Source organism: Peromyscus californicus, unplaced genomic scaffold (genome assembly GCF_007827085.1).
Source record: "Peromyscus californicus insignis strain IS unplaced genomic scaffold, ASM782708v3 Scaffold_13__1_contigs__length_99412109, whole genome shotgun sequence".
In the NCBI taxonomy this organism is placed as follows: Eukaryota; Metazoa; Chordata; class Mammalia; order Rodentia; family Cricetidae; genus Peromyscus; species Peromyscus californicus.
The window spans coordinates 17,327,303-17,342,472 of NW_026294424.1; the positions used below are offsets into that span (position 1 = coordinate 17,327,303).

A 15,170-nucleotide genomic window follows, 5' to 3' on the forward strand; every position below is an offset into this window, starting at 1 on the left:
GAACAGCAGAAAACATCCCACAGGACATATCTGGTGCTTTGTTTATTATGCCAGTTATGTTATATCATATCCTTTAGGTTATGGCAGGAAATGTCTGGAACTTGTTTTCATGCAGTTCCTAATTGTCTGGCTCTGGGGGCAGAAGGGCAGCACATCCTCTGGTGGGTTTTTAGAATAATTTGTCCAAGGGCCTGCTGCCCCGTCTGATCCTTCTGTAAGATGGCTGCAACTTTGTTATCCTCTCACTCTATATTAAAGTCATGAAAACATGAAACCAGTGAATGCTGACATCACCATGAATAACATTCAGCAAACTTAATACACTACCATTTTTAATATACCAGTGGCTCTCAAATTTTAGAGTGTATCAGAATAACCAGAACTTCAGACATCACCCAACAGACTCCTTCACCAAGTTTCTGACATAGTAAGTCTGAGATGAGATCTAATGGTGTGTGTGTGTGTGTGTGTGTGTGTGTGTGTGAAGGTATACATACACGTGTGTAAATACATGGTTTATATGAGGTGTCTTCCTCAAGTTCTAGGGACCCACTTGTTTTTGCCTGTCTCTCTGCCCACCCCAGCAATGGATTAGAGTGGACACTGGCTTTTACCTGGGGAGAGGGGTCTGAATGCCAAGTTTGCACACCAGGCACTTTACTAATCTCACCAAGCCCAAGAATTTCTACTATTATTTTTAATAATTCTCAAGTCATGCTGAATTGATGAGCGGGCCTCTGACTGGGAGCTGGCCAGATTGCAGTCAGGACATCTTTCAGAGTTGCTTCCAGTCTGCTCTTTCTTGAGTATCTACTGGACCCTGTCTAATGTTGCTTATACAACACACAACCAAAGATACTCACATACTAGCACATTGTACTAATTTTTTTGTAAGAAATTTTTATGTTTGTGTAAGAGGCAGCCAATTGGACACACTGGGGATTTCTCTGAAACAGGATTTTGTTTGTTTGTTTGTATTTATTTATTTTTTTTTTCCAGACAGGGTTTCTCTGTGTAGCTTTGGTGCCTGTCCTGGAACTCTGTAGACCAGGCTGGCCTTGAACTCACAGAGATTCGCCTGCCTCTGCCTCTGGAGTGTCGGGATTAAAGGTGTTCGCCACCACTTCCTGGCTCTGAAATGGGATTTTAAATGAGACTTTGCACCTGGGATTGGTCTCCAGAGCTGCCTGGTAGAAGAACAGAGCTTCACTTCTTTCTTGTCATACTCTGCTCTCAACTGTTTCATCTCATCTATTTGCAACTGAATCACTGTGGAATTATTTTCAATAATTCTCACTCTGAAAAAAAAAAAACAAATGCTTTTGTATGCTTGCTGCACCAATTTAATTCCTGAATCATAATAGTTAGAGTAAAACAGACTAGATTGTTGCTTTATTTGGCTAATTGCAATTTGAACCATTGTGAACTAGATGTTTAGAAAGAATGCCTACAGAGAGCTGACACAAATAGGGAACACTTTCCATGCAGAGTGCCAATGAAAGCAAGCACTATTACTGCAAATTAACAAACATTAGCTATAATCTGACCACAAAACAACATCTATTCCCTTTAGTAACTGAAAAAGCATTTTTAGTTTTCTTTTCTTTTGAAAGGGTCTCATGTAGCTAAACTTGGCTTTGAATTTGTGATCCTGCTCCTTCAGTGCTGGATTACAGGTGTGAACCATCCCACTAGGCTTAAAGAAAAAGCTTTAAACAAACAAAAAAAAAAAAAAAGAAAAGAAAAAAGAAAACTGTTATTTTGCTGGGGGCTATTGATACAATTATTATAAATTTTGTGACTTAAAGTAACATCTTCTCATCATTCTGGTGGCCAGAAGTCCAAAAATAGTATCTATTTTTAAGGAACATTTCATTATATGGTGGGTCACTTATTGTTGGGGATCACAGGATGAAGTGCTGTAGTTCTGATGGGAATCGTGAAATTGTCAAATTGTCCATGCATGAAATGACTTCACTCCTTTCATGATAACACAACGTACCTTCTCTATACTAAGGGGGATCATGAAATCAAGCAAAATTAATAGTTTTACTTAAAATACATATAATACAATTGGTAGAAGGGAATATAAAACTATAGCTTTAAAAATTGCTGCAGGCCACAGGAATATATCACAAGAACTCAGCTGGTTATGGCAAAGTCACTACCTGGAGGGATCAGGGAATTCCTCCAGAGGAAGCCAAATTCCAAGGAGTTTTTGGTGTTATTTGGCTTGTTATATATCAGTTGTCTTCTGTTATGAAAATCATGTGTGCTTTCATAGTTTTCCCAATTGTCTTTTCTCTAAGAAGGGCTAACAATGTGGACTGATCACTCTCTGGACATACACATTCCAGGTATTTGAAGAACTACCTCAGGAAAGGCTTTCTCTGGAATCAGATATCTCCCTTGGCCACTTTTTTTTTTTTTCCCTTAGCCACTTTCAAGGACGAGCAGTAATAACAGTCCACATGAAAGTCTCCTGATTTAAGATAAATTCCACAAGGAGACACCGCCTAGGTCAGGTGGACGTTAAGTAATAGCTTTACACAATTTAGCTCGGACTCTCCTTTCTCACAGCCTTACTAACTTTATAGACCTCTAACTCCTTACCTAACCACTTCTAGGAATATTTAGATAACTTTCTGTGCTGACAGCTATGTACAGCCAGAACCCCAGTTCAAGCCTCCCTGTAATTATTTTCATTGGCAGCATCCGGCCAGGTCTATCCCCAGATGGAGGAAAGTACCTTATCAGAGATACCTCTGTACTCTCTAAGAACAGACTTAAGCATCCAGGCTACCAGTTTGAGAAGGCCTGGCTGATGTGCCAATTAAGCTTTACTTTCTACTTTCCCAAACCTTACCTCTAGTTCCAGATCTCCCTTTAACTATGACCAGAGGCATCTAGCTGTACACAGGTTGCCTAGCAACTGGGCACACTTTCCCCCACCCTGCAGAAAAACGGCAGATAGCTTGGACAGATAGGAGCCACAGGAAAAAGAAGACAGTTTTATTTTCTCCCACTGACCTAGCAACTTACAGATTCTTAACATTTTCTACCAATCACGTTTGAGGTTATAGTTGAGCAAATAAGATCCCTCTTCTTAGACATTACCCAAATTTAGCCTTTAGTTAATTCATTTCCCCATTGGCCACTTCCCTTTGGGGTTGCAAATGATAATTAATGGTTATTGCCTCTCTATGTGATTCTTATCACCCCTCCTTTTGACTCTGGAAGCCTGGCTTTGCACTGCTAAGGGAATACTGCTTGTAAGTGTATATATACCAGGACTTCCAGGGCACAAGAGGATGGAAGAGAGAAAAGAGAATGGAAGAACTAGATGGGTAAGAACTTGAGAGGAACAAACTGAGATGGGGAAGAACTAGATTGAAGGGCTAGAAGAGAGTACATGTGGACAAGATGGAAGATGAGGAAGAGTCAGATGGGGAAATACTAGCTGGGTAAGAACAAGATGAAAAGGACCTAGATGAGGCAGAATTAAGATGAGAGAATTAAGATAGAACTTAAGAGGGAGCAGTAGATAAATATAGAGAAATCGGGCAAGAAAAGAGCTAGGCACAAGAACAGAACTGAAGCTGTGTAAATAGGATGTTATGCCAGAGGAATTAAAGCAAGTGGACTATAGAGCTTGGTGTGCTGAGATTCTATTTCCTGAAAATAGTCCTCGCCGTTAGTAGTTCTCTCTCCTGAGCCCCTGGGATGTATAATATTAAGGCTGCTCCCGCTAATATTATACAAGAAAAAAATAACAATTTAATTAAAGGTATATAAATTTATAAGGTTATAGCACTTGAAGGCTGAGGGTCTTGAGCAAGGCCAGCCTGGTGAATTCATGGCTAGCTTAGGCTAAATAGTGATATCATGTCTCAAAATAATAAAACCAAACAGTAAAACTAAAGACCAACCGATTCTTATCATCAAGTAGCAGGACACCTTTCTGGCTAGTGACTGACATACTCACTTTGCTTCAAGTTGAAAGGCTCTTCTCTGGTGGTATACCAACGCTGTGGGCTCTGCTGCCAAAACTTTAAGTTTTCCATGAAGATAATAAGCAGTTCTTCGGCCTTTCTTTATTGTCTCAATAAAGGCATCATATTCTTTTTTGATTGAAGTAAGAATGGACTTGTATGCACTGACATAGTCTATTACCTGAAATACGATTTTTCTGTTTGTGGTACTGATTTTTTTTTAACAGAAGACACTGTGATCAAAAGCCTTTTAAGCATGTTATTTTTAGGTGAGTCATGATTATTAGTTAGAAATATAAATATCTTACCGCAAACTCAACATGAGTAGGCACTAAAAACAATAACCACCAAATGCACGCTCTCTGTGGGTCACTATGTGGATATTGTGATCCTAACTATGAGAAAGGCTTTCTTATACTTGATATGAATTCATACGTGAGACATGGGCTAATACAGTACTAGGTCTACATTTCCAACTGTAGATCTTTTAATTATGTACTTTTACTCCATTAAAATTGCCTCTTGACTTCATTTACATATTATCTTTCGTACTACATTAATTATGTGTATGTATGTGTCTGTGTTTAGGAGTGTGCATGTGAGTGCAGGTGCCTGCAGGAACCAGAAGCTTCAGATCCCCTGGAGCTAGAGTTACAGGTGGTTCTGAACTACCTGATGTAGGTGCTGAGAACCAAACTCAGGTCCTCTGGAAAAGTAGGGTGTGCTCCTGACCACTGAGCAATCTCTCAAGTCACCACTGAGATATTGCAATCTGAACTCATTTACCTCCACAAGGAAAATCAGGTCAGAGTTCCTAATTGCATCTTTATTCGCAACATGTCAAAAACAGCTGTGAAAACAATTCTCATCACTACATATTCATGGTTTCCAATAATATTTAAGCAAAACATCTGTCAGAAAGGATAGCAGAGGAAAAGAACCGTAGAAAGGTTAACAAGGAAACTAAGTGCCTGCAGAAAGGACAGGTCTCGATGTGAGGGGCTGACTCCTCAGCACACACCTCTTTATTAGGGCTTTTCCCCCCTTAATCTTGTATATGCATCACTCACACAAAAATAAATTGTCAAAAATTTTAAACAGGTTAAGAAACAAACAGAAAATTTTTAATTTGTTTTCCAAATAGTGATGATATATAGGGAATAAAGGTAATCAATCCAAAATTTTCTCTGAAATCTGAAATTATGCTTGTTTATCTGCATTTCTTGGGTGTGTTATCCTCCATGAGTTTTCCTTAGCTAAACAGTATCTAAAGAAAGTTATCCAGGAAGACATCCATTTTACCACCTGTGGACTGGAGAGGTCATTAATCTGTAGCAAGTACCAGGAAAAGGTATCTGAGAAAATGCAGTGCCTTTTTTGTTTTTCATACCCACACTGCCTATTCACCCCAACCAGGAACTGTTTTTGAGGAAAGGTTTTCCATGTTCAGCCTTCTGCTACTTGTTCCTGCTCAGCTTCCATCTCACATGATCCTGTAATGTGCTCCAATAATGCAGCTAAGACACATTAATGGGTAATTAATACACTGTAGTGACTCCATGATCAGTGACCTTGTCAGTGTGCTAGAAGAAACAGATCTCAGTAGAATACACGTGGATACCTTTTGGAATATAAAGAAAAGCATTCAAGTGGAGGATGCAGGCTGGCATACCACCTGCAGAACAGGGCTGGCAATTTCACCTTACACAAAAACATTTTAAAGTTTGGGACCTTTTACCACTAATCTACTTACAGCTTCTCAAAAATTCTGAGAGTCTAACAGTACAGAAGCCCCGTTAAGGCAAATGGAACTTTCACTGGGTTGGTTCTTCACTTTCCTGTGGTCCCCACCACTCCTTACCCGCTCACAGCTAGCCTATGTGGTTCTTTTACAGCATTTGTCTAGACTCTGCGCTTTCTTCTTTCCTTGGTGGGTACAGATCGCTCTTTGTACTTTCTCTTTTCCCCCTTCCTTTCTTTTCCTTTGGTTTCATATGTCCCAAGATGGTCTTCAACTCACTATGTAGCTAAGGATGACGTTGAACTTTTGATATTCTTGCCCCCACCTCCAAAGTGTTGGGATTACAGGTGTGTACCACCATGCCAGAGTTAAACCATGTGGTGCTGAGGGTGTAACCAAGAGCCTTAAGCCTGCTGCCCAAGCTACATTCCCTGTCTCTGACTTTTCCTTAGAGTGAGGAATTAGGCTTTTACAACAGTCTTCTTTAGCACATACTCATCACAGATAATAATAAAAGTTTCAAATGACATTTCCATACATGTGTTTTAATTTTAATCCCCTTCCTTTTCCCTAACACTTTCTACTTCTACCTTAATTTTAATTTTTTTGTGTGTGATCCAATGAGTTTAATTAGGTTGCTTAAATGAGCATAAGTGAAGAGACTATTTGTAAAAGCATAAAGCAATTTAGGCTACAACACTGAAGAAAAAGTCTCTTTCTCCCCTACAGCAACCATTAACTGCTTAAAGATCCTCAGGAGGAACTAGGTTTTTATTTACACAAGAAATAAAACTCAGTGGAATGTTTAAAAATTAATCAGAAGACTGAGTTTCCCTTGGGAGGCAGAAGCAGGCACATCTCTGCACATTTGAAGCTAGCCTAGTCTACAGAGTGAGTTCCTGTAAGACTGAGTTCCTGTTCTGCTTTGTGTGTTTTATTCTGGGACAGTGGTATACAAGTCTTGGGGTACATTCTTCCTCTAAGCAAAGAGGAAAGGATGATGATTCTACTTTTGTTGTCAGGGCATCTTCCAAGGGCTGATAAAGAAAATGCTAGGCGGGGCTGGAGAGACAGCTCAGTGGTTAAGAGCTCTGGTTGCTCTTCCAGGGGACCCTGGTTCAACTCCCAGCAACCACATGGCAGCTCACAACTGTTTGTAACTCCAGTTCCAGGGAATCTGACACCTTACACCAATGTACATAAAATAAATTTAAAGAAAAAAAAGAAAGAAAATCCTAGGCAAAGATTTAGAATTAATCAACAAACTGCAGTTGTTCAAAAGGAGACAGTTGTTTCTAAAATTGCAAAGAACAAAAATCGGACATGCCATATAAAGCTGCACTGTTCTCTAATCCAGTCCGTTATTCCCAGTGTTAAAATCAGTCAAACCCTCTATGCCCTCTAACAGGACTCAGACTGTCTAGATGAAGCTTTCGGTTGATTCAGTCATTGATTCTGAGCTGAATCACGTCCTTATTTTGCTGGTGGCCTCCAACTCCTGGCTGCACGGGATCTTCCAGCCTCAGCCTTTCTACCAGCTAGGATTACTGGCATACGGCACAGCACCTGGCTGAAGGTTTCATTTAACATGCCATATCCTATCTAAACCAAGATTTTAGTGACACAGAAATAAACCTAGAACACAAACTACTAGTTCTTGTTCACAAAGCAAATTCTAGCAAATCAGATGGCACCTTAACAGGAAAGGGTAAACATGACTACCAGAGGGCATAGCCAAGTTGTTGACAAACAAAACAAAACAACAACAAAAAATAGCTCTCTAAACTAAAATAAGTGACTCTAACTAGCAGTCGGGAAATGTAAATGCAGCACTAAACTTTCCCCCATTCACCCTGGTTTAACAAACTGGATGAGCTTCTCCAGAGTAGTATACATAATGTGGTCAATCAGGCAGCAGTACTTCTCAGGCAGTAGTTAAACTAGGTAATGTACAATCTCTTGGAAACGTTCCGTCTTAAAGAGCATCATGTTACCTTATCGAAAACATTTCGGTAGATGGTGTAATACTCATCAGCAGGTCCTTCCTCATTGCAGCCCACTCTTTCGGTTTCTGTAGTTATGTATCTTTGCATGCTTTCCAAAAACTCCTTGTCACTTCTACTAATGATAGGAGGGAGAACTGCATGTTTGTTTACTTCTTGGAATGACATAAATCTTAATCTGTAAGCTTGTTCACCGGAGAAAAATTAAACTTTGACCTTCTTTTGCAACAAAGCCAAAAAACTTTAGTAAGCCTGAAATAAAACATGACCATCAGTTAATCTATAAGCCTACAACTCTCAAGTCAAAATTCAATTTAAAAATATGCATGTTTCCAAAAACATTCTTAGGGACCTGTCACTGAGATAAACATTTCAGTCAATGAGTTAAAATGCCCATGCTGTTCTACTGATAATTGCTATACTTCAGAATATGCCAGACAGTTAAGAACTCTCCCTCAGAGCCAGTGAGACGGCTCATCAGGAAAAGAACTTCCATGAGAGCCCGAAGACCTGAGCTGATGCAGAGAACCAACTCCACACAAGCCTCCCACCCTCGCCCAGTTACGCACACAAAAAGGTGACTGAATAGAGAAAAACACGCCTTCCTTTAGAAACCAGTCAGATTCCTCTTAGAAATATGATTTAAATGATCGCTTTATCATAGGTTTCAACTCAACACTTTAAAAAAATTTGTATTTTTTAATGCTGGGGACTAAATCAGAGTCGTGAACATAACTCAGTATTGAATTCCCTTTCATAAATGCAGTTTAACCACAAGTTGCTTCTTGTCCTAGAAACAACAGTTCTTGCAAACCTGGCTGGTCTTAAACTCCCTACGTAGCTGAGAATGACTTTGAAGACCTTCCTGCCCCTACCTCCCATGTGCCAGAATTATAGGCATGCGCCACATGGTTTAATAAATAAATAAAACCCCAACGACAAAAACATGACTTCTGGGGCTGGAGGGAGGATTGGATGCTCTCTTCTGGCCTCCACTGACCCCACGAATGCAAGCGATACAACAGACATACATGCAGGCAAGTATACATACATGTACACTTGCACATACTTGCCTTCTCCCCCATCACTCAGGCAGCCTTATTTAAAGTTAGTGGTTCAGTGGCTCCACATACAGAAAGTAGAAAGGGCCTTGTTGAGAAAGTTTTCAGTGGGAGAAGAAATACGGATAAGACAGTGAAAAGAACTAAAATTCACTAAATATATGAAACTATCCAAGAATAAAAACTAAAAAATTTAAAATTACCTCTTGGCTGTGGTGGAACACACCTTTAATCCTAGCACTTGGGAGGCAGAAATAGTTGGATCTCTGTGAGTTCAAGGTCAACTTGGTCTACATAGTGAAATCCAGGCCAGTCAGGGCTACACAGCGAGACTCTGTCTCAAAAACAATATGATGCTTAATTTTTTTTCTAAAGAGCTCTAAACAGCCGGGCGGTGGTGGCACACGCCTTTAATCCCAGCACTCGGGAGGCAGAGGCAGGTGGATCTCTGTGAGTTCGAGGCCAGCCTGGGCTACCAAGTGAGTCCCAGGAAAGGCGCAAAGCTACACAGAGAAACCCTGTCTCGAAAAACCAAAAAAAAAAAAAAAAAAAAAAAAAAGCTCTAAACATAATATTTATTGCAAAGTGATAGATTCCATTAATTCTTTAGCCATTCCCATTAACCATTAAACACTTTTACTATAAATAATGCTGCTTTAAATAAATGTTTAAACTAACTTTATGATGTTTTACAATATAATTAGTAACCAGTTATCTGAAATATCAAACTTTAAATACCACATACATAAGAATCAGGACAGCAGTCTGTTCCAGCACTTGGAAGGCAGAGGGCTAAGTTGGTCAACACAGTGAGATCCAGGCCATCCAGGGCTACATAGTGAGACCTTATCTCAAATAAACAAATAATTAAATAAAAAAATAAAGGAGACACCATAATAATTTTGAAGTGTAAAAGACTAAATTTATCTTTTTTTTTTTTAAAATGTTTTTTCGAGACAAGGTTTCTCTGTATAGCTTTGGAGCCTGTCCTGGAACTCTGTAGACCAGGCTGGCCTCAAACTCACAGAGATCCTCCTGCCTCTGCCTCCTGAGTGCTGGGATTAATGGCGTGCACCACCACTGCCCAGCTAAATTTATCTTTATACTGATAAGTTGCATAACAAAAAGTCAGTTTACAAGAGGACATAAAGTAGTCCCATCAAGGACACAATGTATAGTTAAAGTCTTTCATTTAAAAAAGTTGGGGCTGGAGAGACGGCTCAGAGGTTAAGAGCATTGGCTGCTCTTCCAGAGGTCCTGAGTTCAATTCCTAGCAACCACATGGTGGCTCACAACCATCTGTAATGAAATCTGGTGCCCTCTCCTGGTGTGTAGGCATATATGCAGGCAGAACAGTGTATACATAATAAATAAATAAATCTTTTAAAAAAATAAATTAAAAAAAATAAAAAAAGTTATATAGAGCCTGGCAAGGTGGCACATGCCTTTAATCCCAGCACTCAGGAGGCAGTCTGGCAGATTTCTGTGAGTTTGAGACCAGCCTGGTCTACAAAGTCAATTCCAGGACAGCCAGGGCTATTATACAGAGAAACCTTGTCAGGAAAAACAAAAACAAAAAGTTATTTAGTGTCTGTGTGTATGCTTAGGTGCATGCTTGTTTCCTATGGAGGACCCAGAGACTGAACTCAGATCACCAGGCTTGGCAGAATGTGCTTTAGCTCACCGAGCCTTATCACTGGGCTAAACTTTTCTCAAATAGAAAATCAACTTGTTTACTCATTAGTTCAACCACTGTTTTTTGAATGTATATTTTGTATTTTATGGTTAGGGATTCAGCAATAAGATAAGGTCCTGGCTCTTTGGAGCTTACAATTCAGGAAGCCAGTCAGAGTACAGATAATGTAATTGCAAATAGTAACATATAAAGTCAAAGGAGAGGGGATGGCCACAATCGTTGGGGCATGTGTGGTCACATCTAAATAGCAGTGGCTCCCTAGAACCTTTAGGAGAAATTCAAGCTATCTTGGTGGCATATCCATGCCCTTTAAGGGGTCAACAACTTTTTTCCCTTTGACAAAACTCTCTTCTTATGTCCTTGCCCCTTATCTTTGAAGGTAAAATATTTTATTCTTTGCAGTGTTGGATATCAATTCTAGGATCCCAGACATGCTAGGTAAGTACCCTACAACTCAGATAACCTTTAACCCCAATGTGAAGTATCTGAATAATGTAGATGACACTATTACTTTTTACTTTTCTGTGTGTGTCCACATTCCTGTGGGTCCATGCAGGTGTGGAGACAGGAGGATCACGTGTGTGGGGTGTTCTTGGATCACGCTACCTTTCATTTTAAAATGTTATAACATTTGTTAGTCTGGGGGTGGGGAGTGCTGTGAAAGTCTGCCTTGCTGGAGTCAGTTCTCTCCACTATTTGGATCCCTAGGACAGAACTCCAGATGTCAACTCTCTTAACTGACTGAACCATCCAAATGGCTCTACCTTATTTTAAGAGATTTGTGTGTCGGGCTGGAGAGATGGCTCAGAGATTAAGAGCATTGACTGCTCTCCCAGAGGTCCTGAGTTCAATTCCCAGCAATCACATGGTGGCTCACAACCATCTGTAATAAGGTCTGATGCTCTATCCTGTCCTTCAAAAGGCAAACATACAGACAGAACACTGTTTACATAACAAATAAAATAAATCTAAAAAAAAAAAATAAAGAGATTTGTGTGTCACAAGGATGTCCTGTGCGCCCCACCCCCACAGCCCCCAAACTCTCACTGAATCTGAAGCAGGAGAATTTGGCTACTCTGGCTGGCCAATGAGCTCTAGGGAGTCTCCTGTCACTGCTGGCTTATCTGGTCACAGAATCCGCCAGGCACAGCAGCTTTTTAAAGTGGGTGCTGGGGTTACAATACAGGTTTTTGCATATCAATCTTTGAATCTACTGAGCCATTTCCTAGCCAAAATGTGTATTTTGAAGGCAGCAGAGCTAGTAGACTAAAATGAGGAAAGAGCAGACACAGGTTATTAGGAAGATATGGATCCTCTTTACAAAAAACCGGAGCACGCCTACGTTTAGGGATAGGAAAAAAAAACATTAAGAGGGTGCATTAAAAAGGACACTGGGGGGCTGGAGAGATGGCTCAGAGGTTAAGAGCACTGGCTGCTCTTCCAGAGGTCCTGAGTTCAATTCCCAGCAACCACATGGTGGCTCACAACCATCTGTAATGAGATCTGGTGCCCTCTTCTGGCCTGCAGACATACATGCAGGCAGAACATCGTATACATAATAAATAAATAAAATCTTTAAAAAAAAAAAAAAAAGGACACTGGGTTTGTGAGGTGGAGGAGGGACTGGGAGGGGGCGCAACCTGCTCCTAAGTGGTCTGTTTTGCTTATTTCTCCTGGGCAGCACATGCTCCTAAGTATTTTTCCCCGGATGGGCAATCTCCACGTCCAAATTTGTGGTCGAGGACTAAACAATTACTCTGTAGGTTTCCTTACTGTATGGCTTTTAAAACGTGCAAAGATGCAAATTCCTATATATTAAACCGTTTCGCACTAGGACAGCGCGTGCGGCTCAGAAGCATCCTCAGACTGGAGAAAAGGTAGCTGAGGGCCAGGAGGGGGCTGCAAGGAAAAGGCCGTACCCCGCACTTTGGAAGACTTGGTCTGTGATCCAGCAGTCCTGGAGTTGGCTGACCATGCCCTTCTCTTGAGGGCCCGCACAGCTGACCCCCGGCCGGCTCCTCATTGCGGCACGATCAATACCTTCAGCCTCAAAAGCCTTTCCGGGCCTTAACCCTTCCTTTCTAGGCATTTCCGGCGCGGCCCTACCCTCGCGCCAAACATTCCGCCCCATCCCCAGGTCCTCACCTGAATCTCTAACCCTGAATCCAGAGCTTAGAGACTGTAACCAGATAGCCCGGAAGTGTAGAACTGCGTCTTGGGACAAGTAGTTTTAGCAAGAAGAAAAGGAGCGAAAAACTACAGTTCCCAGATAGACTTGTTACCTCTCTTCTCATGCTACCACGCCCCCTTTAAAGGAAAGCCCCTCTTAGTCGCATCGACTGTATAAGAATGTCTTTTGAAACATTTTTAAGTTGAGCACATCGTTTCGAGGACATGCGGAGGACCAAAATGAGAAAAAGAGCGTCGAGAAATGGAGCGCCCGAGCTAGTCTGGCACTGCGTTAGTCAGCCGCGGTTCGGTTGCAGCGCGCAGGCACGTGCGTGGACGCCTAAGGGGCGGGTCCTTCGGCCGGGAAGCCCCGTTGGCCCGCGCGGCTCTTCCTTTCCGATCCGCCATCTGTGGTGAGTGTCTGCTCCGCAGTCGGGCTCTGGCCTGTGGCCTCCTGCGTCGCTCCTGACGCCTTCTTCGGGTCTAACCCGTCTCTTTTCGAACGCAGGTGGGGCCGCCGCCAAGATGCAGATTTTCGTGAAGACCCTTACGGGGAAAACCATCACGCTCGAGGTAGGGCGGGTGGCGTGCGAGCCAAGGCCCGACCGAGGCCTCAGTGCCGCCTGAGCTGCGCATGGCTGCTCACAGGCGCCAGCGTTCGGCTTTCGGTGCCGAAGGTTCGCGCCTGCCCATTCCGAGTGGCCGAGGGAAGGGATGCGGCAGGAAGTGCTGCTCGCCGGCCAGGCTCGAGCGCGTGGCACGGCGGCCGCCGCTCGCCCGGGTCTGGGGACGGAGTTGGCTTGTACAACTCCAGGGAGGCGGTCCACTGAGTCCTTCGTCGAATAGGTATCGACTCACCACCTCCCTGCTCGGTTTGTGTAAAGTTAACGTTTCATGAGATTGGTGTTCTAGTTTTTACCGTGTAACTGTATGTTAACTGTATATTAAAACTTGTAGGTTGAACCCTCGGACACTATAGAAAATGTAAAGGCCAAGATCCAGGATAAGGAAGGCAAGTAATGTTCTGTCGCTAGAAAAATAACTGGCTCGTATGACCTAGGTATATTTGCTCTGAGTGGGGTAGAAAACAGATTAACAGACAAGTGCTTGGAAAATCTGCAAGAGTTCTTTTTTCCACGTGTGAATTTTAAGAAGTTAATTTTTTTAACCTGTTGACTGAATTACGAAGACTATTAACATGTATTAAATGTTCACGCATACCAAACATTAAGAAAAATGCTTAGTAGCCAGTAAATCAGTGACCAGTGCTAGCAGTTGTTCGATGGAGGGTTTTCTGTAGCTTGGCATGCACCTAGTTCGATTAAACCCAGTATTTTTTTCTTGCAATTAGGAATTCCTCCTGATCAGCAGAGGCTGATCTTCGCTGGTAAGCAGCTGGAAGATGGCCGTACTTTGTCTGACTACAATATTCAAAAGGTTTGTTTGAGGGAAAACTCCCCAGAAATAGGAACGATAGTGTTAGATTGCACTGTGAATCCACTAACAACTGAGAAGCACTGCAGCTGTTTACTGATTTTAAATTTTAAAATGTGTGATTATCTTTTTTGGTTTGTGGAGAGGGATCTCCTGTAGTCTCAGGGTGCTTAAACTGAATTCCTGAGCTTTCCCCGCCTTCCAAGTGCTTTGGGGGGTGGGCGGGCAGGGTGGTTGCTGCTGCAGGCACAACCGCACAACCACACCTAGCCTTTTGAGAGTAGTTGTTGCCTCTTTCATCCTTCCACTAACAGGAGTCCACCCTTCATCTTGTGTTGAGACTTCGTGGTGGTGCTAAGAAAAGGAAGAAGAAGTCTTACACCACTCCCAAGAAGAATAAGCATAAGAGGAAGAAGGTTAAGTTGGCTGTACTAAAGTACTATAAGGTGAGCTGCTTAAGTGTGGTGTCAACAAAACCAGTGGTGTATTTAGAACAAGTTCTGAGCAGTTGACTTGCAGAAGTGCTGACTTAAGCACTAGAATTTCGTAAAATATTTTTGTTTATGTATACTTGTATATGTTTGCATATGAGTAAAGATAGGGATGTCAGATCCCTTGGAGCTGGAGTTACAGGCAGTATTGAGCTGCCAGATATGGGAGCTGGGAGGGGATTGAACGTAGGTACTCAGCAAGAACAGTATGTGCTCTTAACCACTGAGCCATCACTCCACCCCCTAAAAAGCACTAGAAATTATTAGTACTGTGAGGTCCAGAGGTTAATGGCTTGAGTCACTTAAATCAGACTTCAGGATGTGTTTTGTGAAATTGTCTTAGAGTGAGTTTTGTTTTTCAGGTGGATGAAAATGGCAAAATTAGCCGTCTTCGTCGAGAGTGTCCTTCTGATGAGTGTGGTGCTGGAGTTTTCATGGCTAGCCACTTTGACAGACATTACTGTGGCAAGTGTTGTCTGACTTACTGCTTCAACAAACCAGAAGACAAGTAGTTGTGTATGGATAAATAAAGACAGGAACTGATGTTTACTGTTGTTTTATTGTATATTTAAAGAATGTTTCT

The 15,170-nt window shown here is 41.8% G+C and overlaps 2 protein-coding genes across 14 annotated transcripts in view; one reads left to right on the forward strand and one right to left on the reverse strand.

Moving 5' to 3' along the window:
- Positions 1-12,737, reverse strand: part of Clhc1 (clathrin heavy chain linker domain containing 1) — a 36,068-nt gene extending 23,331 nt beyond the window's left edge. For 2 of the 11 annotated variants that reach the window (XM_052734597.1, XM_052734596.1), the window contains exon 1: positions 3,986-4,172. In XM_052734597.1, coding sequence (XP_052590557.1) covers positions 3,986-4,064 — 79 coding nt within the window. In that variant the 5' untranslated portion in view covers positions 4,065-4,172. The other 9 variants (XM_052734589.1, XM_052734587.1, XM_052734590.1 and 6 more) reach the window with 9 other exon arrangements.
- Positions 12,738-12,887: 150 nt separating this feature from the next.
- Positions 12,888-15,130, forward strand: Rps27a (ribosomal protein S27a). Of its 3 annotated transcripts, XM_052734599.1 has the most exons (5): positions 13,084-13,235; positions 13,620-13,674; positions 14,014-14,099; positions 14,411-14,542; positions 14,950-15,130. In XM_052734599.1, exons 1-5 carry the CDS (start codon positions 13,188-13,190, stop codon positions 15,097-15,099), a joined length of 471 nt encoding a protein of 156 aa, XP_052590559.1. In that variant the 5' UTR covers positions 13,084-13,187; the 3' UTR covers positions 15,100-15,130. The 3 variants fall into 3 exon arrangements, 2 of the variants coding, with proteins under 2 accessions (XP_052590558.1, XP_052590559.1); XR_008217401.1 differs by lacking the exons at positions 14,411-14,542; positions 14,950-15,130 and adding an exon at positions 12,888-13,075 and having other exon boundaries at positions 13,171-13,508; positions 14,014-14,072; XM_052734598.1 differs by lacking the exons at positions 14,014-14,099; positions 14,411-14,542; positions 14,950-15,130 and adding an exon at positions 12,888-13,075 and having other exon boundaries at positions 13,171-13,534; positions 13,620-13,677.
- Positions 15,131-15,170: the final 40 nt, after the last annotated feature.

Bases quoted from the DNA above. Each gene is read 5' to 3' on its own strand.
- Rps27a (XM_052734598.1), top strand. From the start codon at position 12,888: ATGCGGAGGACCAAAATGAGAAAAAGAGCGTCGAGAAATGGAGCGCCC. The intron at 13,076-13,170 runs GTGAGTGTCTGC...TTTCGAACGCAG, and splicing joins TTTCCGATCCGCCATCTGTG to GTGGGGCCGCCGCCAAGATG.